This window comes from Neopsephotus bourkii, unplaced genomic scaffold (assembly GCF_033783945.1).
Source record: "Neopsephotus bourkii isolate Nb327-2 ecotype Australia unplaced genomic scaffold, CSIRO-AGI_Nbou_v1 NB_962, whole genome shotgun sequence".
NCBI classification, from domain to species: domain Eukaryota; kingdom Metazoa; phylum Chordata; class Aves; order Psittaciformes; family Psittacidae; genus Neopsephotus; species Neopsephotus bourkii.
This window is the reverse complement of record NW_026901456.1, coordinates 6113850-6139325: the sequence shown is the minus strand read 5'-3', so window position 1 is coordinate 6139325 and position 25476 is coordinate 6113850. Positions and strand designations below refer to the sequence as shown.

General features: G+C 40.6%; 1 protein-coding gene across 8 annotated transcripts; it reads right to left on the bottom strand.

Annotated features, from left to right (window-relative positions):
• Window positions 1–869: 869 nt before the first annotated feature.
• KCNJ15 (potassium inwardly rectifying channel subfamily J member 15) lies at window positions 870–24954 on the bottom strand. Of its 8 annotated transcripts, none has more exons than XM_061359161.1 (3): window positions 24574–24954; window positions 3321–3458; window positions 870–2975 (listed from the first exon to the last, which is right to left on the bottom strand). In XM_061359161.1, the coding sequence occupies exons 2-3, from the start codon at window positions 3386–3388 to the stop codon at window positions 1829–1831; spliced, it is 1215 nt and encodes a 404-aa protein (XP_061215145.1). In that variant the 5' UTR covers window positions 3389–3458; window positions 24574–24954; the 3' UTR covers window positions 870–1828. The 8 variants fall into 8 exon arrangements, 7 of the variants coding, with proteins under 7 accessions (XP_061215145.1, XP_061215146.1, XP_061215147.1 ...); XM_061359162.1 differs by having other exon boundaries at window positions 3321–3388; XM_061359163.1 differs by having other exon boundaries at window positions 3321–3374.
• Between the last annotated feature and the right edge of the window lie 522 nt (window positions 24955–25476).

The window sequence follows — 25476 nt, the reverse complement described above, 5'->3', positions numbered from 1 at the left end:
AGACCTTATTGCAGCCTTTCAGTTCTTAAAAAGGGCCTTAAAAAAGATGGGGAGAGACTTTTTAGAGGGACCTGTAGCAGTAGGACGGGTGGTAATAGTTTCAGACTAAAAGAGGGAAGATTCAGGCTGGACATGAGGAAGAACTTTTTACAATGCAGTGGCTAGGGAGTTTTCTTGGATGAAGTTAAGTCTCTCTCTTTAGACAAAGCCTTGGATCTGTGATTTCTCACATGGAAGAGCTAACCATTTATATAAATGAGCCAGTTTAAGCCTCTCATGATCCTCTTCCCCTTGTTATCACCCCTGTAGTATACCCTCCCTTCTTCTGGACATTGATTCTTGGTTCCACAGGCATCTCTGATCAATTTGTTCTGTGCTTCTTTAGGCACAAAGCTAAATTCATTTACTGTATAAAATACTGTAGGCAGACTCCAGAGCTGCATTCACTAGGCCACATGGTGCTGGGAAGCTAAGGACAGTAACAGTAAGCATAATGACACCAGAAGTCATTTCCTCACTGCAGACCCTGGGGGATCTCAGACCAAGACATGACCCACAAACTCAAAATTCTTACTTAATATAGCTTTCTTTGCCAGAGCTTTAGAGGAGCAAAATCTCTAGAACTCAGAAAGCTGCAGAAGTAATGTAAGTCAGAACGATTTCTAAGTCACATTAGAAAAGCTGACGTATGTATAACAAGCATGCTGCATGGACACCACTGCTACCTGGTTTGCCATCCACAAGCTGACTGCTTTAGTGGTCTGCTGAGTCCCTAGGTTGTGTGCTAGATGCAACTGCCTACACTAAGCACCTGGCTCTTTATCTCTGATGTATCATACCCTCTTCCATGCCACAAAGAGATCAGAAGCTGCTCAAATTAAATTCCTTTATTAATGGAATGGTTTTGATTGACCAGAAATGAAATGGATGAAAGGAGTGCTTGTCCTTTATGGTTGCCAGAAAAAGTAAATACTGTCTACAGACATTATACAGCTTTCTTTTAACCAAATTAAATATGGTCCATAGCAAAGCAAGCAATCTGTAGAAATGTATTGTTATGCTGCTGTTACAAACTATTTACATTGGATGAAAAACAGGTGTCTCAAAGCCAGCTTTAAGCTTACTTGATTACTCTTAATGATTCTGTGTATCTTGCCCTCATCTTCTCTCTTTTGCTATTATATATAAATCAGACATTAACAAGGTTAAAAGAATAAGTAATCACAAAACAAGCTCTGGGTAGCAAGTAAACTCTCTTCCTCACCACCCAGCACAACTACTCTGTCACCCTCCTTCAAGATTTAAGAAGCTTATCAACTTCCTGCAGGCTTTTCCCACATCCAACCATTTGTCTCTCTGATCAACTTATTTTCCAGGTAAACCCTGTGAAGGCAATACCTGGTACAAGAATATACATTTTAAATATACATATTTCAAAGGAGCATATTTTCTTCTAGCAGTACTGTGTGCTGCCTCTGCGAATGCATGTTCACAGTAAAACCATGTCAAATAAATATTTGAAGGAATCAGCACAGTGCATCCAGTTTCGCTTTCCAAAGGGAAAGTGGTTTGTCTGCTTATAGTGGTGATATAAGGCAGAGACATAATACAAATCCAACTTGCCAAGTCACAATCATGAGCAAAGAAATCCTGGCTAATTACAAAATACTTGATTTATAACTGGACCAAACAAAGAGATAGATTTAATATACACCAAAGCTATTTGCAGAAAAGGGCTTCACTGCTGGTTTCATAGAAGATGTACAGCTCAGAGAGTATGTATTTTCAGTTTGCAAGAAGGATTATTCAGAATAGTTTGTCTATTCAATCAAACATTGCTCTGCTGTAACAACATTGTTCTTAGTTGCCTTTCTCTTTGATCCTCCTGTCTGTATTTCTCCTCCAGTTTCTGTTTTTCAGAGTCCATACTATAAAAAGTGGAATCTGCGCTTCTCCTAATCTTCTCAAACTGGCTGAAATCTGCAACATACTTTCCATTTGGAGAGAGAGAAACCACAGGCACGAACTCATAGCCCCAGTGGATCTCCTCAGGGATATAGGAAGTTCTGCTTTGGCAGACAGCACTGGTGGATTCCACTGTGGCATTGAGGAGCACCACAAGCTCAAAGTCCTTATCCTTGAGATTTTGAGGTGTGAGATCTCTCAGAGGGCTGCTTTCATCCAAAATATGGTAGAAGGTTAAAGGCAAAATGAGAAATGGACTCTCTGAAGAGGAGTCAACATTGAACTTGACACTGGCTTGATTCAGCAGGATCCGTTCCCCTTCTTTGGTTTCATAAGTCTGAAGAAGCTTCCCAGACAGCTGACACTGTATCAGAAGGCTCTTCCTCATATTTGCTACTCTGATCACCAGGCAAAGTTCGCCATTGTGTTTAGTAATGACAGCACAGTGGCTGAATTTAATAGTTTCTGCCCTTTTTTTAGGTCTTGCAATTTTGGCCAGAAAGGTACCTGTGATGAAGATTTCAATCAAGGTGGTGATGACCAGTTGGGCCACAAGTAAGAAAATGGCATGAGGACACTCCTCTGTAATGAAACGAAATCCATAGCCAATGGTTGTCTGTGACTCCAGGGAGAAGAGGAATGCCCCAGTTAGAGAGTCTACATTCTTGACACATGGCTCATGCTTTGGCGTGAACTTGTTTATTTCTAAATCACCATGAAGGAATGCAATAGCATAGTAGATAACTCCAAAGAGGAACCAGGTCATAACAAAGGTAGCAGCAAATAAGGTGAGTTTGTACCTCCACTTCATGTCTATAACTGTAGTCCACAAATCCTGAAGGTAGAGTAGGTAAATGCCATCGACTTTGTCTATCCGCACGTTGCTGTGACCGCTTTTGGACATCACACGGGGTTTGTGCGCTTTGAGCATGGCAGTATCAATGCCTTCGTTAACCAGTGGGACACGGGACATATTAATCTTTGTGGTTTCCATTCTCACTGCTTCAGTCCTAAGGAGAGAATAAAAGAAAACTGTTACTTACTGAAACCAAAACACATAACTCATTCTGAAAAGCATTTGAAAATGTCGATGGAGAGAAGGCACAAACATAATCTAAACACATCAGAAATGAATAAAAACAGTTGGAATATGAAGTTACTATAATACAATATCTGACATTACAAATAATTTTATATTCATTTTTTCAGGAAAAAAAAATCCATCTTTGATTCTGGTGACTGCCAAATACACAGAAATAGGTTTCTTTTATGATAGCCTGCAAAGGAAATTTGACAAAGTTGAAATTTTATATTAGTACTTTATTTCTGTAAAATGAATTAAATTTTTTTCTTACATTTCTCTGGAGAAGAGTCTCTTTTTGATTACTGAGCAGGTTTTCTTTAATGCCCTGAAGAGAGACATCTGATCAAAATTAAAGTCGCGTCAATGCTTGGTTTAGAACGCAGATCCAGCACACCACCTCTGTCTCTTCCTGCGACGGAGGCAAAATGAGCCAGACCAGCTTTCACTGTGAACAATTAACTTCCACAAGTGATTTACTCAATCGGATCTGGCTCTTTGTTACAAACCTACAACTAACCTAGAGGGAAACAAAGCAGACCTGAACATATCAAAGTTGAGTTTTGGAAAGGAATATTTACACCTGAAAACGCTATGACACTGTTTGCACTGTACAGTGCAAAATACTATTTTAAGCTGCCTAAAGAAAAAAAAAAAAAAGGAGGCAATTCACAAAGTCAGCATTCTAGCCATGGGCCCTGACCTGCACAAACCCAGCAATCATTGGACCACCCGATTCCTGAAGTTTGTTTACTGTGCATCAGTCCGGATGGAGACTAAGTGTGCAGACACTCAGGACTGAACAAAGCCCATGGAGTGAAGTAGAACGGTGCCTCTGTCAGTTTGATGAGCAAGTAACAGGACCCAGCTTGCAGGACCAGACAGTGATTACGTAGAGCAAGGACAGTACATGTTATAGTCGTTTCCAACAACAAAACTTCCTGCTGACAAAAACAACAAAGAAAAAAAAATCCCACGCATCCTTTGTGCTTTGGCAGGTTGCACAAAAAGCATTGTTTTGTTCTATTGTTTTCCTCAAAAAGAACCTTAAGCAAGTGATTCGTTTTCATGAACCACTGGAAAAAAAAAATAAAAGGGGGGGGGGGGGAAGAATGTCTTCCTTATAGCTACTTAAAAGAATTTTGCAGGAAGTACAAGATATATTTGTGGCACACACATGTGCCAATCCAGGACATCAGCATAATTGCTCACTGAAGTACTTTTCCTGTTATGTCAATTAAGGAGAATTTTTGTTTATGACTATACCCATCACACTGTTGCTGGTTTTCTGGGAAAGGGTAATTAAACTCAACTCCCATTAACACCTGCAGCTCATTCTAATTTTGTTTTAATCACCAACATTTCTGTTCCATAGCCTAGGAGCCAGTGCCATCTATATATATGTATATATATAAAAGAAAGGAATGCATCAATGATCCCAGTAGGAGATTCCTTATGTGACAGTCAAATCAACACAAAGTGCGCAGCATGTCCGGATAATAAACAGGAAAAAACCTTCAAGTGATCTGAAAAAGAACAACGGGAGGAAATGGGGGGATGGGAGGGGTAGGGATGGGAAGGAGCATACATGCAACTGCTCTTTAGGCAGACTCAAAATCAAGCGCTACTGTCAGTGCGTGGTAAATACATGCAACCTCTAATGGGAAATTTCTTAGGAAAATGCATGCCACTTAGTGAAGAAGCTCCATTCCCCACACTGAACCTCACCCTGGATAAGCCATGGATACAAAATGTGTGCAAAAATCTGTCCCAGAATAACTACACTTCTTCCTCTCAAGCACACTTGCCTTTAGCCATTACTTCCAGGCACAAAATATTATATTGGCAGAATAAATTTCCCTGTCACAAATTGCTAGGCCAGGAGATAGCTGACTTCTCCAGTCCAGCACCGGGGACACGTCCCCATCCCATCCCCCTGCACAGCCTACCTGGACGCCTGCTCCTGGGAGCAGCTCCCCAGGGCTGCCGACTCCTCCTCCTCTGGAGGCAATGAGGATAGAGACAGCCAAGGCTCCACCTTCCCTCCTCAGTGTTCCAGCTGGTGGGCTTAAGCTGGTGGGGCATGGACAAGGCTCACGGGCTTGGCAAACAGCAGACTTACCTGGTCAGGGTCAGGGGTGGCCCAAAGTTAGGGGCACATGGACACTGCACACCATGCTCACTATGGCTCTACCATGCCCAAGAAACACTGGCTTCTGCACAAGTGGTCAGCATGTGTGTAATAAATTTGGCGTATGTGGGATGCACATGCTGCACTTTCACTGTGGCACTGATACTCCTTTCATATGCAGGACTTGGTACGCATACACTGCACCATTAATCTACAGCACCAGCCCGATTCACAGTTTCAACCCACACAGGGGTCTTATAAGAATTCTTGACCCTGCCTCTGCTCTGCCCTGAAAAACGTTGTTCCCTGTCCAGGAGCCTTGAAATGAGAAAATCCTGACACTGCAGCCTGCCAGATTTCCACAGCTGGTGGATTATACTTATCACAGACATACTGAAATGCCATAGCAGAAGAGTTCACCCCACAAGATGAGAGGTAGGAAGGTAGTTGCAAGGCACAGTGTCTTCCCTGGGCTACACCAACAGAGGGACAGCTGCAAAGTTTGCCATTTCAGGCTTAACCTGAGAAATAAAGTCCTGCTGCAGCCCTAGGCAATGTCTGACATACTCCAGGCTGTGTTTCGGCTCACAACCAAAGCCATTTCTCACTCTGCCTTTTTATTGTCCCAATGTGTAAAGTGGATCTCCACATGTGAGGTCAGCATATCAGAGCTGTTAGTTTGGGAGTCTGCCATAGATGGAAGAAGCTGCATCAGAGCTCCTCTGTCATCTTTTGTGTCCTCCCCTGATTTGTATTTCTGTATGTGACAACGTTACTCAGCTTTACAGTGATTTCCTGAAATGGATCACAGCCAATTTCTGATTCTTTTTTTGGTGGTAGGGTATTTTTTGTGTTGATTTGCTTCCTTTTTTTTTTTTTTTTTCTTACATCACTTTTTCCCGTGTGATCCCAAATTCCTCTAGTGCTCTTTTCCTCTCCAGGGAAATTAATCTTTGTTTCCTTTCCCTGCAGAAATACTTCCCTTCTTGTCTGCCACACTGATATGGGAAGACAGGATCTGTCACTCCATCTTGGAGCAGCACTGCCTTTGCTCCCATCCCTTATCACTGTCAGCAGCCAGCAGCAGTCATCTTGGGGAAGAAGCTCTCATGAAACTGACAGTGGAACAAAACTGGGCTTCAGAGAAGTGATCTCCCCTGCCCTCCACTGCCCCACTGCTTCCTGTGAAGTGAACAGTACAATATCCCACAGTAATGATTTGTGGGTGTCTGTGTGTATAAAACCCATGTTACAACACCTTCATTAGTATTTTCCATCTTACACCTCAGATACTCTGTGCCCTGACAACTATCCCCAGCTCCCTAGCCAAAAGATTTTGGTTGGTTTGATTTCTACTCTTCTCCCTCTAAATCAGAAAGAACGTCTACCACAGCAAATTAATAGAAGCAAACAAGCCTGGATAATAATAGTAGTATACATCTTTTTTAATTAAAAAAATCTACTGTCCATTAGCTAACATTTTATAGTGACAAAGTAATTTTTAGTACTGTAAAATAACCCTGCTCAAACTGTAGCTGCAAATAAAAGTGAACTGAAATACAGTTAAGGAAGCAGGTACTTCAAGAAGGAAGAAAATCAAATTGTCTCAGACTTGTGTATCACTCTAATGTGCTACGAATTACCTCCTTTCCTCACCAGCCTCTGAAACAGCCAAAGGAGACTCCCCGTCAGAGCACACGCTGGTAAGGAAGTTTAGTGCAAAGTCAACAAAATGTAGAGCTACATACCAAACCACCAACCATGAGTACCTTGGTATTAAGGTAATTCCAGCAGCCAGGGATATAACAAGCACATTAACACTGTTTCCAGAGACTACATTATCAAGAAGTTAAAGCCAGCTTGCATTCACACAAAAATGTTCCCGTTGCATGAAGCTAGATTTGCTTGTGCAAGCCCTCTTTTGGCATACACAACTGATTAAAAGTGTACAGGAGCATGACTTGTTCAAATGGCCTCAGCTGTTTGCTTTTTTTCAGATCAGATATGCTTTGCCACTTGAGCAAGCCCTCACGCACGCTTCACTGGCACTCTGACACAGGGGCAAAACTTGAACTGTTTTTCAACCAGCATAAGCCACTAGCAGGCTTGGCATTAAAAAAAACACACAGGGTTGAGGAAGGAAAACATTGAAAAGGAGTACATAATCTTCAGATCTTTCCTAGGTCTGATGTGGTTCAGTAGGTTATAAAAGTCCCTTCTGAATTCTCAGTACTCTGCCTAGCATGAACATTGTTCTTCCTCTGGGCTATGCACCAGATTATGCTGAGCAATTATCAACCAGCAAAATCCTCCTCTGTAGCTGGGTTATGGAATACAAAAGGAGAGAGCAGAGGTAGAGGGAGCGAAGCAGTGGCTGCAAAAGGGTGCTTCACTTCTGCCACCAGCTGCAGCTTGCAGCCATAAAGCCGGACACTGCTACCCAGGACTTAAGAAGTCCTCAAGCACTAGGAGTAATCAGCGTTCAGAGTGCTGATAGGAAGGCTGGCAGTCAGTCATATTGTGAAATATGCTGCCTTTAAAAACTAAATTAACACCTTTTTATTTTCTTTCACAAAAAGACTGAGCCAACAGAGCTGTAAATAACCCCTCAAATCAAAACCAGCTCCCAAAGCTGTGCCTTTATCTCTCCATCCCTCCACAGAGCCATCAGTCAGGGCAGGGTAGCCCTGTGAATGGTGACTCTCCCTGGGCTTGGGCACCCAGGAACGGGTGAAGGCAGAGGCATGGGTGAGCCCTCAGGCAAGGTAGTGCCCAGGAGCTGCTGAACTGACTGCACCAGAGGTAGGGGCAAGCAGTGTGGTGCAGCGTGGGAGCCAGCTGCATCTCTGTCATCACAACAGAGCCAGGGCAACAGCCATTTACAGACCAGTGTTAAGGAAGTGAAAACCCAAATCCATATTTATCTCTCTTAGGCTGTTTGCCTGACATCTGGCATGGAAGATAAATTAAAGCTGAAGAAGTCTCATGGTGCACTGTTTCTGAGGGAGATTTGTACAGGAATCTTGTTCTTTCCAAGGGTAAGGCTTTGTAGTAACTATTGACTTGTGTAGATGAGCCTTGGAAACTACACTGATGCAAGCAAGTAGAAAAACAATCAAGCAGGCAGAGAGAAGGCAAAAGATGACTCAAAGCTGACTGAGGTTAATGGATAAGCTGCCAGTAAATTCACAGGTCTCTGGATCAGGCCTCCAAGTGGACAAAAAGCACATACTGCTAGTGTCTGAACAGCTAACACACTGCAAATGTGACATGCATCTCCCAGGAACATGCCAGCCGGTCTCTGCCCTGGGCTATGTAGATGAGCAGGGGACTTGGCTGTGCAGAGCCTTCAGTCCGGGAACTTTTATGTACCCCAAAGTCTTCTTTCAGAAAGGAGTAAGTAAATGGATCAGTTTCTGAAACTTACCTTTTTGTGTTCAGTAATAAGGCACATACAGTGCTGCTGGAAAAGAGAGAAAGATTCCCCAGAAATCTGTTCTGTTTCTTCAGCAGTGCAACATTCAGTATTTTTGAATGTCTCTCTTTCTGGCATATTGTTGTTTCAAACTCTTTTCAGTCTCTCAAACACTTCATTAGCACAGTTAAGCATTTAAAACCTGCCTCTGCTGTGATGCTTTTCCCACTCACTAACCCTTTCCTTGTTCTTGCAGTGCACACCTTTTCTGGCTCTTTCTACATGGGCAAGACTAAACAGATGCTTGAGAGCCTGTCCTTTCTGTTTCTGGGAAGCTGGGTGCCAGAACTACTCTGCAAGGCTGAAAGGGACATTATTGTTGCATTATGCTTATCAAGCTCATACGCTCTACTTCCACTTTCATTTACAAATTCGACCTGTTGTAGGAACATTAGTGACCCCTTATAGTAGGCCTCTGGCACAAGCAAACATCTCAGCAGCACCAAAGAGAAGGAACTGAGCTAAGGGAGGACAGGAGTGGTGTCCTGTCCCAATCAACTAGCACTCAATGTTAAGGCCATTAGACCTTCTGAGAGATAAACACCCACTGTTACCCTGTTTTGCGGTCATTGCCACTAATTCTTCACTCTTCCATTCTAGGATGCCTTTAGGGGCTTTCAGAAGCTACATCCTGTCTTTCTCCCTGAGGTATCTCTTTTTCCTACAGGGGTATCTTTCATTAATCTGTTTTCCCCCATTTTGCTCAGTATCCCATTGTTCTCCTCTTCCCCACTCTGTGAATCTCAAGACCTAGTTGTGCTTACTTGTGTGAATCACAAACTAGTTGTGCTTACACCACCACCATCAGAATGTGTAGCTGTGGCAGCAAAGTTGTTTCTCACAAGACTGCATACTCATTTATGTGCTGCAAGTATCTTGCCATAGATTCACAGCAGCTATTCCTGACCTCGTCGCTATATGACTGTTTCCAGTGATGTGATATTCCTGACCTCTTCATTATACCACTCTTGTTCCCAATGATTTTGCAAGTCTTAAACCTCTTGGGCTGAGGTTTTCCTCAAGACTGGTCACAAGTGAACACACTTTATTTGTTTACCTAATGTGTCAGTCAAAACAAAATAACAATTTCCAAAATCAAACTCATGAAAATATGTTTTGGGATGTTTCTGTATCCATGTTAAGACAGTTTTTGTGGTTTTTTTTCTTCAGCAAGTGAGTGCAAACACATAAGGAATTTTTGGTGCAGAGGCTGAAGCTCGTACTCTCCATGGCCAGATGAAAACCCTAACAGCTTGGCTATAGAGTAATATCACTCTTGGCTATAGGGTAATATCAAGGCCTTATAAGTCCTTGTCCATACACTGATTTAGCTTCAGTGTGAAGAGTCTCCCTTCCCTATCTCCCCAGTTCCTTATGAGTGAACTCTCCTGAGGGCTGAAAATGTGTGAACAAATTGCCGCAGACATGCGGAGAAGTCTCAAGTCCACCTTCAGTGGCCACATTTGGGAACAGAAGTGGTAGCAGCCACAGAGTTAAAGAAGGAGGAAGGAGGTAGAGAAGTTAGAGAAGGGGGTTTATTGGGAGAAGGTTGAAGAGAAGCCAAGGAATGCATCATTTTGGCTCTTTTTGCTTAGGTGCAAGATAAACTAATCCTTTTAGTGTCTTTCAGGGTGCTTTGTGGCATGGCCAAAAGCAGAACTGTTGGGTGCCCAGCAGCATGAGGGTCAGAAATGGAGACACATGTACACACAGAGTATTTACTGTTCAAAACAGAAGCTGGGCAGGAATTTTCTGCAAAATAGTTTTCCATTTAGTCAACTAAGGCTTACCTAAGTCCTACTTAAGTACTTAATTCCCTTTTTGGGAATGGGCCCTTTGCCAGCCGGCTGCTCCTGCTGCTGTGAGAGCGTGCTTTCTCACAGCTCCCACCACCTTCCCCATCCCGGTGTAAGGAGAGGCTGCCTTGCAGGAGCACTGCTTCCAGGGAAGCACCAGCTGGGCAAAGGCACTCAAAAGAGGCTGCACTGCTCTTGTCTCTAATTTCAGGGCTGGGGCTCAACTGGATTGAGTTGTTTGCCCAGAGGCATATTTTACCTCTCTTTATGCTTATTTATATACTGCCTCATATAAATCGCCTGGTTATAATCTGACCTCATGGGGTCATGTGCCAAGACAGTTTCATGTTTCTGTACACAACCAAGGGGTGGCTGCATCTCCTTCTAGCATTTTAGCTGGTGGCAGCTTTTATAACAATATAGAAAATAATGATTCTGAACCCATCTTCTGCTCAGGTTAAGTCCAACAAAGCTCATAGGGAAGGGAGTCCCCTCCCAGGTCAGTGCGGAGCACAAACATACTGTAGTGAGCTGTTGTCTAAGTTTGCTGAGACTTCCATTGCCTGCTCAGCATAGTTTGGCTGTATCCTTATTTCCCTTTCTTTCACAGCAGGTAAAGCACAGAACCTTGTTTTTAACCTCCCCAGTACTTACCCATCATTTCACAAGCAGTCAGACACCTACTCTACCACTGAATAATAGCAATAATAATAATAATAATAAAGCTAAAATCATTGCAACTGATTTGCTAATCTGCAATTCATTTGAAATTTGCTGCTTTTGTTTCAGACCTGAAGAAGGGTTAGTGGAACAAAAAGCTTGTCTGGATTCTTTTATTGTTTGTTTGCTTTTTGCTCATTTCTTGGTCTAATAAAAATCTGGTTTCATTTAAAAACAAACAAGCAAACAAAACCAGAAACAGACACTTCCTCTAGATTTTTAATTTGAATTGTCAGCAGGTGGCTGAAAATGAATAGTAGTGTGCCTAGTCAGGGTTATGCAAGAGGCAGGGAGAAAAGTTCGCACTTTGCTGATAGTTCACAAAAGCCAGCTAAAACATCTGCAGTCTGCCTTCCCCAGGGCCACTTCTTCTCACTGTTTCTCAGCAGCCATGGCTGGTACATGAAAGATATTTATCATGCAGCAGTGTGATGTTTCAGATCATTTAGACTGGTTCGTGCTTCTCTTTTCTTTCTTAGACTACAGATACTCTGAGCCTCAAACTCAACATTGGACACCAAGTCCCAACTCCAGCCTTGTCTCACTGAGGAGCAGAGGCATCATCTCCTACCTGTATGTCAAGTGTCCAGTATGAATACATCCAGTGGCTAGCAGCTGCCTTGTTAATTACCGTTTGCAATGCCAATTCATCGCATGATGCATACACTGTAACCCAGTCAAGCTGGGTTTTGTTTTTTAGTTAGTCATTGCACACTGGGGCTCTCACAGCTCAGCGTAGGTGTGGCTGTGAGCTGAGGCTCCCTGCAGGGTGTCAGGCTTCTCCTGTGGCAGGCTTTTTAATGTGCTCTCTCCATATGAAAGTTGCATTTCCTGTAAGTCACAGAACTCCTTTAGCCCATACCATAAGATACTATCCTGGTGGAGGAATGACAGTACCCCAGAAATATCCCACTGTATGTACACATTCCAAAACCCTGCCAAAATAAGCATCTTTGTAATTTTCCATCTCTATGCAGTCACTAAATCTCAAAACTGAAATACCTGTCTGTGAAAAGAATTTGCCATTAAAAAAAAAAAAAAAAAAAGACTGCATCTTTTAAATATGTAAAAGCCCCAATAGTATTGAAAATAATGGAAGGGCTGCAAAAAGGCCAAGAAACTGGCAAGGGGAAAAAAGCATTTTATTTAAAGGTCTTTATATTAGTAACCTTTTCTACATTAAGCACCTTTAGTGCCTAATGTAGACAGAATCAAATCTAACTGGTGAAATAGGGCACCTTAACCCAGCAGGAAGATGGACCCTGTTACAGTAGTAGCTCTTCTCTCTATGACAGTTTCTGGTTCTGTATTACCTATCTAGTGTAGCTGCTTAGTGCTGCTTCATTTATGCAGAGTAACAATAAATGCAGAGTAATTTGCTAAATAAGCCAAATTTATGGCTTTTCTGCATGGCCAGGACATAGCAGTGAGCTTGGCTTTGTGATATTTGCAATTCTACAAAGCTCATTTCCAAGAAAGAAGGATAGGTTTGTCACGGTTTCATCTTAAAACTTGTTACAAGGTGATTTTCTCAGGAAGTTATTTGGTTATGAAGAATTGCCCTACCTGTGTGAACAAGTTCATACTGTGCAAAATGTTTTCAAAGAGGGAGTCTTCTTTCTTGCTGGCAAAATGCAGCCTGTGTCTTCTCTCCCCCCAAACCTAATGACTTCTAAATGTGATGTCTTTATCTCTTAAGCAAAACACAGAGGATGCTACTGGCACAGCAGAGACACATACAGATTTTTTATTTATTTTTTTAATAATGAATTAATTTACTGTGAGTGACAGAGTGAGTATGGCCAGTATTCTCTTTAATGGCAACAGCCCTTAAAATGTTCGTTCTTACTCCATTTTCTCTGCACTACAAAGATTTCAAATTGCACCAAGCACCTATTTCCCTTGATTGTCCAGGTCTGATAAACACAGGGCAAGTTCTACTTGATATCAAGCAAACATTTTGTAGCTACTTGACAGAAACAAAATGTTTAAACTTTTAAATGCTGAAAAGAAAAATCAATAGTGACCAATAAAATCAGAACATGATATTTCACAGGCAAACATATATATATCATAAGTCCATTTTTACTACTAAAAATGTCACTTTATGGTATGTATATTTTCATAAATGAGGTGTTGCTTATTCTGTAAAGGTCAAGCAGTTGTAAATATCAAATATCAATGTGGGAAATTCTGGTGTATCTAGTCAGTTGTGAATGCATCTTCATTTACATATGTTTTCCTTTGTTCCATTGTTACCCTTAAAAAAGTCTCTAGATCATGACACAAGAGGATTTTCTCAAACAGCAAGTCTTGGACACATCCACAGTGATCAGTAACCACAATCTGTGGCTGTGGTCTCAGAGTAAAGTTCTTGCCCAGCCAAGTCTCCCCTTGAGCTTTGACAAAGCACTGCCAAAATGGTCACAACACAATCCCCAGGAAGCTGCTGGTGTCATCCTGGGGCTCATACCCCCTGTCCCTATCCTCATCTCCATCCCTAGCCCCATTCCAGGTCCAGCTCTGCTGCGGACACTCATCGAACACTGTCTTCTCACCAACCTTGCAGCGGGTGCCCACAGCTCCCAGGGGGATAGAAACGGTCACAAGAGGTGTTGTAAACCATTACAATGCTGCACTGGTGTATAAACCAGGGTATTCTACCTGCCTTTCTTAAGCAGTCAGGGACAAATTAAAAGCACCAGGGATGCTTTTATAGTGGTGTAGGTAGGGTTGCTTTATTCTCAGTACTGCCCAACAGTTTTATTTCAGGGCAATTTTCTTTTTCTTTTTTTTTTCTTGACCAGTCCATGGATGTGGTTAATTTAAGGTTTAAAAGGCTTTTTCTCACACATACACACACACCCATATATGTTTTCCACTGAAGTCTGTGCTTTTTCCTAGACCCACCCAAATTCCAGTACATAGCTCCCTTATGTGCCAAGCTTTCATACTCTCCATGCAATGAATGGAAAAATGCCCTTTTTTCCACTTCTGCACATTTCTGGGGGGAGGAGAGGGGGAGTGTGTAGAGGAGAGGGAGGAAAGACATCCAGAGGAATTTAGTTATACCTGTTATTTCAGAGCAGAAATGGGAGAGAGTCTATGGGAACAGAGCTGTCTATGGCAATACTCTGTTTCTGTCCATGGGTGGAGATACATGGGGTCCAAGCCCCATTGCTTGCTTGGGACTCTGAGCTGTGTTTATGGACTGCTAAGGAGATTTAAAAATTAATAATTATAAACTAAAAGTAGCATAAGCTGCTGGCTGTTATGTGTTTCCATTCTGTCTATATGAAGTACTTTATAACTGCTCTTGAATGCATTGATATTTTATGAGAGGGATAAAAAAAAAAAAATCAAAGCTTAATGGTGAGAAACATTGGGGAGTTTTAAATGGAAACGATGGCTTTCAGCTGTGTCATTTTATGCTCCCTTTAATAAGTTATTTCAGGCTATAAGCATCTTGGTGAAAGGTGGTGGACTGAGAGCAAAGGGCTCCTCTCTTGCCACCCGCATCAGCCTGGCAGAAGGAAGGCTGAAGGACCACCACATTTCCATCCCTTTTCACATCCTCCCTCCTACAAGGGCTGCCACTATAGCTCATGGGGTGGCAGGAGGGGGAAGAAAGCCCTGTTCCCTCCTGCTATTGCATCTCCAGGTTGAATCTCAGGGCTGTAACAACATATAAGCTTTGTGAAAAGCCTTTTCCATTGCACTTGCCTCTATGGGGATTCTCCGATGTCTGGTTAAGGCTGGTCCCCCTTGATTTCCTCTTTTCAGTGAAGGCATTAATAAAGTCTTTCTGACTTACAGAGCCACCTGGTTTCATGAGGCTTGTTGGAACGTAATTTCTGAAGCCTCTGTTCACCTGCCAAGTTAAGCTGAAATTAGCCCATGGATTTAAATGTGTGGGCTGTTTTGTATCCATTCTTTGTGAGGGGATGGAAATGAAAATATGCTAGGTTAATTATTTATCCTTTTCATCAGCAAAATATTATTGTTGCACACAAACTTATACTGCAAAAATTGGAATAAAAAAATACTATTTTTAAGAAAAAGCTGTTTCCTGAGTTCTTGACTGGAAGGTTACACAGCCCAGGATTATATGTCTTCCAGATAAACTCCCAAGGAATCAGAGGGAAAAGAATATTTGTTTTCCTCATGGCTTTCCCAAATTACTCAATCCCTGCCAATTTCCATGACACAGACCCCTCAGTCTGCTGCAAAGGCTGTGGCTTCTGAAAGGGAGGAAATAGCATGAATGTACTGGTGCACATCAATGTTTTTTGATTCTCTTGCCAAACCAAAAATATCAAAACAAACAAAACAAAAAAAAAGCTTCAAATTTTCTGGCGACATTAGGAAAAAGTAATCACTCTGGACTGACGATGCTGTTTGTTCAAACCAAAACTAAACCTTTCATTTTGCTTTGAGGTTTGCATAGACGTGTGTGTGTGTCTAAGTTAAATCAAGTGAGGGACACAACAGTGCCTGCAGTGACAGATCACAGCATCATGCTTCCAGAAAGTCTAAATAATATTTTTTACTTTTCAAAATTGTTTTCAGACTTCTCAGTCAAAGCTGCTCTGTCTTGTTCATTTTAATACATTTCATTTTCATCTGACCTAAACCTGCATGTTCGACCCATAAGACTTTTGGCCGACAAATCTCAGCCTTCTGTAACTGTAAAGACCACACAAGTTTCCTGGCTGGTCTGGTGACAAGTGAAGCTTGTGCAAAGAGCTACTGTTCCTCTAAGAGAATACAGCAGATGCAGTGCCTGTCCCCATTGGTGGACTCTGGGGACATAACTGTGTGATTTTCATCACTAGTCATTTTTCTTTTTGTCCTATAGTTTCTTGGGAGCCTCTGTAAAAGCTTTGTGGTTTTATGCTGCAACAGGCTGTAAAAAAAAAAGCAGAGAGAATGTGCCCAAACAAGAAAAAAAAGCTCATGCTGTTTTTCAAAGTTACTACGTTTCCTTATACTCAAAGGAGGTTATTTTGCTTGTTTATTTACACATCCCTTATCTTTATGACTGTTCCTTCATGATTCCATGTCATCTCAAAAGCTCCACAATCTTTTACAGTTGGGAACTTGGGAAGGTCTAGCTTTGATCACTGAAGGTAATTAGACTGAATAGAACATTGTTCATGTTCTGCTGAGAATAGTTTCCAACTACGTTCAGAGTACCGCAAACTTATTTTTAATATTCTACAATATTCAGCAACTTCTACCTTGTTTTTTGTGAGTTTTACAGATGCTGTGAATTTCAGAAGTTGCTTTGATGTTTTCCAAGCAGCCTGATTTATGAGAACAAAAAAATACCACCATTCCCCAATTACTTTCTGTCGCCTTGTTCTAACGCTTGATACATCAATGGAAATATAGTCTGCCTGAGAAGTCCAGGCACAAAAAGTAACTGGGGTATGAAGAAATCAACTACATATCCCACAAAAGATCATTCTTCCAGTGGAAAAATCAACCTTTTTGATCTCTAACCCTCTGTACTTTTCCTGTAATATTTAATTTAATAAAGCCACCATTTTCATTGAAAAACACACATGATGGGAAATGTGAAACTAGACCTAGTGGATGCTTAAATGTTATTTTAGTGCTGGTTATATGCTATTTTAGTGCTATTGAACAGAATTCATATTTTGTAGACAACTGCTAAAGAGAAGTGGTTGCAAAAAGTAGCTAAGCAGGACTATGAATATATCAAATTGTTGCAACAAATTTCAAACTGGGGTTAAGATAATGCCATTGCTGAAAGTCCCAGAGACTGTGACTCCACCAGCAGTCAGATGACAGCTTAATGGCAATGCAGAAAAATTCTTCATTCACTGCTCTGGTGACATGCTGTCAAACCCTGTCTTTTGCCAAAAGAAATATCCTTTATGAAGGCATTTCCTCTGCTTCACTTGCTGTATGGTTCAGACTTCTTGTCTGCAGTTGGCTTGATCCCACAATGTTGTCCAAAATTAATCTTTTCTTCATTTTCTTCATTTTATTAATTGTTTCCCAATGTGTCTTTTGTTCACAGTCCTCCTCTTACGTTCCATGGACAAATTACTCAAACTTTTAGGGTTAAAATCTTATTTCCTTTTTTACTATTTTGACCATAATTTTTTTTTTCATTAATGCAAACATGTCTTTCATTACTTCATACCCACAAAGCTCAGAGCCTAACTTTTCCACACCTACTGCCTGGCCTTCATAGCTCTTCTTTCTTTTGCTCTCTGTTCCATCTCATTCCTCTTCCTCATCAATGCTTATTCCCTCTGATTTTTTGCTCCCTTCATGTTTAAGACTTCTCTTATGCCGTTCCAAAATAGCTTCCATTTGACATACATTTAATTCTCCCCTTCACAAGCTTCCTATCAAATATGGAAAATACACCTGTTTTGAGATACATTACAACTTCAACAGACATCTGCTCATTACTATGTTCACCTAGCAAGTTCCTCCTTTATGTTGCATCTTGCCTCACTTGCTGTTATATCTGAAATAATTTAGAACAGATCTAAAATTTTCTTGTTTGTTCATCTGACTGCAAAGTATGTTGAGGACCTACAGCATGGTGAGAAATAATGATTATAAGCTATGTTCAGTATCAGCTTCGATAACAATTGATCTGTTTTCTTGGAGGCACTCCTTTCCCAGCATGGCTTTGCCTACTACACACCTTATATACCTTGAATGATGCTTCTTTATGTAACAGTGAGTTTTGTCTGAAAGAAATTTGGAGATAAGCTTTTCTTAAAATTTGCATGGGAATGCCAAACATCTGGAAACCTCACTGTGAGATAGTAGTTCTGACTTGGCTGCCAAGCATTTACCAAAACTGGGCAATTTCTAAAGGTACATGCACTGCAAGGCCAATTAGATTCTTTAGGTTAAAATTCCTCTCTGTTCAAATTAGTTCTCTAAAAGGTTTCTGTCTAGTCTGAGCTAGTCTTCTAAGGCACCAAGGTCAACGTAGAGAGCTAGACACCTCCACATAGTAAGTCTGCCTCTTCTTCTAATTCCTCATGGTGCCCATCTCCTTACAGTGTCTGATGGACTGAAACCAGATCTTTTAACTTTCAGACAACTGAGATTATCTTATCCTTGCACCTGCATAACAAGACCAGTTCTTCTGAGAGGTACATGCTTATTGCTTGCATGGTAATCACCTGTTCCAGTGTATGTGATGAAGGGACCCCCACTCTTCCTGGAAACATGAGGCTTACACATGTAAATTATCCAGTACATAGGTGTATTCTAAGTTGGAATGTCTTAAATAAATGTGTCAGTCTGACTTGCACTGATTAAGCCTTTCAGGTTAAATCCCATAGAAGATGCTGTGCAGTGTGGAATCCAATGTAAGATTACACAACATGATGCACTCTTTCCATTGTAAGCATAATTTGGTTACTGTAAAAGAATGTAAATTATGCACTGAAGCAGATAAATAAGGTTGTTATAAAAAAATAAGTTATCCAGGAACCTAAAACAAGATACAAGGTATGTCTGCTCTGTTTCTCTGTTTTACATGTTCTTGCCTATGACATTACCTGCCACAGCCCACCTTGCTTGTGTGTGTCATCAACATATACACTGCCACCATGTCTCTTACCAAAGCATGGATGCATTATGCCTGTGCTATGAAAGACTTCCTTATTTGTGATGTTTTTACCTATGCACATCCAAAAAAAAAGATTACATCTGCACCTGCTTGCGAACAACCTGCATCCTACATCTTTGTCACCACCACTTCTTTTGAAGGTTCCCCTTTTCACAGTACAGCTCAAATCTACCTCTGCCTTTCACCATGCCTAACCTGCCAGTCAGTGAGATGGAGCTAATAATAAGTCAAAAAAAGAAAACTAAACCAGAGCCATTCAATGGCATGTGTTGTTTTAAGCTGAGCAAAGCTGAAGATCAAAAGTAGTTTCTATTAATAGCACCTGGGGTTTTAGAAACTCAACAAATTCTGAAACTTTGATCATTGTTTTCTTCTGAGGTCGGGGAATGAGGATCTGGTCCTTCTCCCAGCTTTTTTGCAGATTTCAGTGTTGATGTTTGAGCTCATATAGCATGTATTATTAGAAACATTCTTAAATCAAAGTTTGTAGTGAGAACACAAAGGTCATTGATTTCTGTGACAGTCTTTATGAGACAGCTTGGGTGGTTTCTTAAGATCATAAAAAACAGTCAGAAACAAAAGCTTTCCCTTGATTATGTAATCATTATTTTTAAGATCTAAAGAAGCAATGTACCATTTAAAGGCATGGTGCCCCCCTCTTACATTTGCACTGCTTTTAAACCAGAAATATATCTGCAAAGGCAGAACCCCACACCAAAAGGGCAGTAGAAGATACATCACTGGGATTGCTTTACTGATACAATTACTTGGATTTCTGTGTATAAACACTAAGAAATGGTTTTAAAATAGGGTTTTTTGTTCCTCATCACCTGAGACCTTACAAAGGCAAGGGAAATTTGTTAACAATAAATATTACACTAAATTTTAGACATTTTTTGTTCCAGAAGTATATATTTAAGGTTCAGTACATATTTTATGGGTTTGCTTTTTGTTGGTTTGGTTTTTGGGGTTCTTGGATGTTTTTTAAACTGCAACAATAGAACAGAGTAAGAATGAACTTCCAGAACCAGAAAATCCTCAAGACTTGAGCGGAAGTACCAATAATGTTGTTATCTGTACTGAGGACACGGAATAAGGCTCATAGCCTTAATTGTGTTGGCATAGTTAGCTCAGGCATAGCAAGTTTATGAATTAAAATAACATACATTTTTAGGATTTCTGGCAGTATAGCACCCCTTTAGACAGCTGCGAAACTAACTATGAATTTTCCTTGTTAAAATCTGTTCTCACAGATGAAACTGAATGGACTTCAACTTGGAGTTCCTGGTGTGATGCCACCAGCTGAAGAGCTCCTTCTGGCCTTTACATTTCCCATAGCAGTATGAAAAGGCAACAATGGGAATATGAACCAGACATGAAGCCTTTTGTTTGCCCATTATACATAGATAAAAATTGCAATGTTAGCTTTCCCACACCTGCCTGAGTTGCATTCATTCACTTCTAGTCTTATGGAAGCATTTTACACTGAAGGCCATCTCAGCTTTTGACTTTTTTTTGTGCTGTGACAAGGGCTTTGAGCACCTTTTATGTAGCACATTTCACAACAGGTAATGGACATATTGAAGGCCAGCACACAATAGCTGATGTTCACTGTGTTAATTCATAACTCATAAATGGAATCCCTTGTAACAACTGACTTTCTGCCTAATCTTAGGGTGAGAAATTGTGATCTAAAACCCTTAATGTGGGAACAGAGAGGAGACCAACCAGCATGGACCATAGAGGCCATCTGGTGTACCAGTTAATGAAACTCAATGTGGAAAATAAAATCAAGTGTTGCCTTAAAAGTTTCTTTTTTTCTTCCTAAGCCTTTGCATTGTCGTGGGAATGTTTTGTCATTTGCTTAAGTAAAAGAATCAGAATTTCAAGTGCTCTGTATCACTCTGAACACCTCCTCCCATATGATGATGTACATTTTGTGTGTGAATGAAGCCCAACCTTGCTTAAATACTGTGAAAGTCACAGAAAGCACATCTTTACTCCCTCAGTCCTTTTATTCATTGCTGTAGTGCAGAGTTGTGGTTTGGCTGTTTATTGCAGAGAGAAGCCTGTTGATAGGTTTGGTGTTGAAGTGTTTGAGGAAGGAAACTTTCAGGAAACATTATTTCTGGATAAGGCAGCAGGAAACTAAAGCATGTTTGCTTCGGTGAGAGGATGGAGGGGGTTCAGAAGAGGACAGCTAGCATGGAAGTTTCCAGGGGTAAGGGTAGGCAGCTTTGAGTGGGATCACTGCCGAGCAGAAAACAAGGGGGCACTTATGGGGATCTTTACAGATAAGGTCAGAAAAATTCAGAAACACTTTTCTGGTTGACATTTTCCTTGGAAAATGTTGACTGAAATAATAATTTAAGCAGGAAGAATTTATTAACTGGTTAAAGTGTTGTGAACATTTATTTTATTATATGTTTTTGTCAGGCTTTGTAGTTCTAGTGAGGAAAAGGAGACATTTTGGTCATAATATATTTTTCCTTTTTTTCCTGATCAGCTCATGCTAAGAATAAACCTTTTAAGGCATCTAAGTAGGTGTACTGTTATATATATTTCTTCATCACGGATTACAGTAATTTATTAAACAGATGAATATTTTTATCATATAGCCTCAATGAGAGAATGCTAACTGTAGATAAGAAAACATTCATAATGTAAAGCCAGATAGGTATCCTGCAAGCTATGATCTAACCAAAAGTGAATCACCTTAGTTAAAGCAATAGAGATTAAATTAATCTAATCAGGCCATACTATTGTTCCAGTCAAAACTTTATCACTTTTGATTTACAAAGAGAAGGTGGCTTACTTTGGCTGTCTAAGCATGGACAAATGTAGCTGACAATCTCCATGAGAAAAACAAACCAGAAAGGAGTCAAGTGTGGTTCTAAAAGTACCAAGCTGCAGTTCCCAAGCCTTAGACCTTCCCTCCACCTTTAAAGCTAGCTAAAATGCAGTATGCCCTGAAGGTCAAATTGCAGGGACTAGTTTGAACCAAGTGAAAGAAAGACATTACTTAATCAAGTCCTCTCCTGGGACACAACAGAAAGGCAGCTGGCCCTCATACCTCAGCAGGCAAAGTGCAGGGAGGGAAAGGACTTTGCAAGTAATGAAATGCCTAGATCAAAATTATCAAATGCTCACCACCAGCACTTGCAAAGTGAGCCATATCGCCTCAGCAGGGAGGCCAAGGAGATTCTCAAGAATTGGTGACCAAAAGCTTGCAATGCTTCCCATTATCTCCAAGGATACCCTGCAAATACAGGGAATCTGAACTTCCCTGAGGTACATTCTGGGTCCAATCTGTGTCCCAGCAATTCAGTTTCAACCCTTAACCAAAGGCAGGCCAGGGTTTACAAAGGGTTCTACTGGATGATGAAATTTGCCACCTTTCTCCCCCGCAGGTAAAAATAACTGCAGATGCGTTAACCCAAAATTATGCCTACCGTCTTTATGTCCAGGCATTTATTTTGTCCAGTAAAGGATAATAATACTTAGAACATTCATGTCATTGCTTGTTCCTTTTCCCCCTGACCGTGACCTCTAACTTGCTGTGAACTTCAGAGTGTGCTAGTAATACAAAGAGAATTTCGTATGCTTAGGAAGAGAGAAAGATGCTGTGGTTCTTATTTGCCATTTTTCTTCCTTCCTTCATCACAATTAGTAAGGTATCCACTGTTTTTGGCTGCTTTCCATGTGTATTTCACACCATTCAGGCTAGCTAAGTTATAGAATGAGCAGACATCTCAATTCATGCACAACCAGTACAAGGGAGCTATTTTTTTTAGCTGTATCATTTACTTCAAGAGCATGCACATGCTTAACACCAAGCTATTTACCATATTAATGGCACAAACACACTGAGTGCTAAAATATCCTCAAGGCTTTAGTAACCCATTCAAGTAAGTCCTGAATGTTCTCCCATAGGAAGGGGTTACCGACAGCTCAGCAGGATATCAGCTTTCAGATATTTAACATTTAGTGAATTCATTTGGACTGAAAAGGTTGACTTTAACTGTTTGATACTCCAACCAATATTTCTTTTTCTGATTTTCACAATGCAGCCAATAAGGCAATGACTTTTCCCTCCATCAGAAAGGGAAAAATACCAAGAAAAAAAACCGTCCCATAATCTGCTTTGTTTTTCCTGGAAGCAAAGTGAATCAAAATTTATTTTAAAATGTCCTGGGGTTCTACATGCAAAACAGTTAAGTTTCTGTTTTTCTTGGCCACTCAAAAGAGTACTGCACGGTACTTTACAGCTTTGGTCTCTACCTGTTCCCAAAGAATGCAGCCTGTCCATGTGAACTATGTGTCTTAGGAGAGAGCAACAGCAGAGGAAGAGGGAATGATTTTCCAAACTGCTTGAATGAAATCTGGACAAACAAAAATTTCAGCTCTAATCAGGGTTGCGGGTTGATCGCTTGTTTGTTTCATTGCATGAGGAGCTGGGATAAAAAAGAATTATTTGTTTTCATTTGAAATTCTATAAAAAGTAACAAGACTGAAGCATTGTGTGTATGTTGGAAGACTGAAGCCCAAGTCATCTGCTGCTGTTTTTGTCTCTAGGCCATGCCTCATTTACTGGATGAAATTCTTGGGGAAGTTTTTGGTCTCGTCTACACTCTGCTTTACAAAAGCAATGCCAGTCTGTACTGTACAACCAGCACTATGTTACATTCCAGGCTTGTTTCCCCCCTCCTATAAGCTGATTGTTAGAGAATGCAGAGAGCATGGTGACATTTTACAACCAAGGAAATAAATGAGACATTTCTGTAATAGCAAATTGCCCCCTTTCCTCCCCAATTAAAAAAAAAAAAAAAGCAAAAGCAATCACAGGTAATAATATCACAGGAGAACACAGATAATAAGCTTGGCAAATAGGCACTGATCACAGGCACTATGCTCAGAAAGACCCTAGAAATGTCTCTAAATACAGCATAGCCAAAGGCAAGTGAGGAAACAAGGTTAGTTAAAAAGTAATGTGGATACTCTTGGTTCACAAAGTCAAGCCAGCTTTGTTCCTTTTTTATGATCAGCACGTCATGGAATAAAAAGGAACTTATCTGTAAATCTCCTTACAGCATGATTCCTATGTGAAAATAAAAAAGGAAGGCAAAAATGAGCTACACTGAAGTAGAGGGAAATTTGCATCACAGGTTCAGACTGATTACTGAGGATAAGCCAAACCTGTTGTAAACAAGTAATATGAAGACACATGCAAAAGTTGGAAGAAAATGCATTATGTTCTCCAACTCAGACATGTTTACATTCTTTACACCTACCACAGAAAACTTACATAATATTGTCTTATACAGATAGGTAACAGGGACTGGATAAAGTTTTAGGCAAGTTTTCCCACTATGTCAATGAAAACTGATTTCTGCATTGAAAAAAAAGAACACGAGCTTACTGAAAGATATGCTTTCTGGAAGAAATAGTTTCTGTCTGGCAGACCTTTACAAAGACAGGTTCAGTATCTGCCCCCTTTCCCAACTTAGAAAAATATCAGCCACATACATTATAAACCTCACATTTGCATCATTGGAAAGATCAAACCATGACAACTTTATCACCGTTAAGCTGCCTGTATCTTAAGGTTCACAAGAAGACATAAACACCATTCATTTACAGACAGTTTCTAAATCCTTAAACTACTAAAATAAGAGAAAAATTGAAAAAAAAACCCAACTCATTAGCTATCAGTTCCACACAGTTTTCAAAGCACTGATAAGCATGTATGCATTTTTGGCAAATACCTCTTACCTGTAAAAGAGCAATGTTCAGATTCCTTACTAGATGTTATCGTCATGACAAGTCAAACAATCTTTTTCATAAAAGGTTGAATGTCTTTTCAATAAGTCATGTGTGCATGGTTTAAGAACAAAAAAACAACAAACCAAAACACAACCCTCAGAGAGTCTCCCGTCACTGTCAGTAAAAAACAAGTTGGAATAAGTCTGAGTTGGAATTACCTGAATAAAGAAACTGGAGGAAGGGAGGGAGGGAGGAGAAGGAGGGAGGGGGAAAGAGAGAGAGTAAAAAAAATAGTTTGAGAGGAGACTCAGTGATGTCAGCAGTATGTGTTAAGGAAATCTACAGCTGAGCCCGGCAAACTTTATAGCTACATAGCGCTCAACACCCAGTTACGTGGTAAGCAAATACCTGCTTAAGAGGAAACTGATGTACTTTTAAAGAATGTCAGTTAATCTTTGAAGAAACTTTAGCCAGGCTGATCAAAGTCCTTAAAGGCCTTATTGCCTGAATAAATAAGGTTACATGTGGTTGTATAATGTTAAGAAAAAAAGAAGAATAAAAAGTCAACACTATAGATTACCCTTTTCCTGTTGGCAAAGGAAGGCTGAAATTCATCTGAAATGAGTTCTTGTAATGGTTGTAACACACTGAACTGTAGCAGCCACGGACACAGCTGAAATCCCTGACCACCAAAGCATCCAATCTGTTTAGCCACAAAACTCTTCCTTTGATGACTTATTCTGGGTTTGATTCAGTGCCTTTCTGCTCTTATTTCCTGGATGCAGAAATCACAGATAGTGCTGATGTGAACTAGGAGAAATCTGGTACCTTGAACAAAGCGAGGAAGAGGTATGGATGTTTGTTATCTGGAAAGCCTGTACACTGCCGTTGGTACCACTCGGTATTTGATGG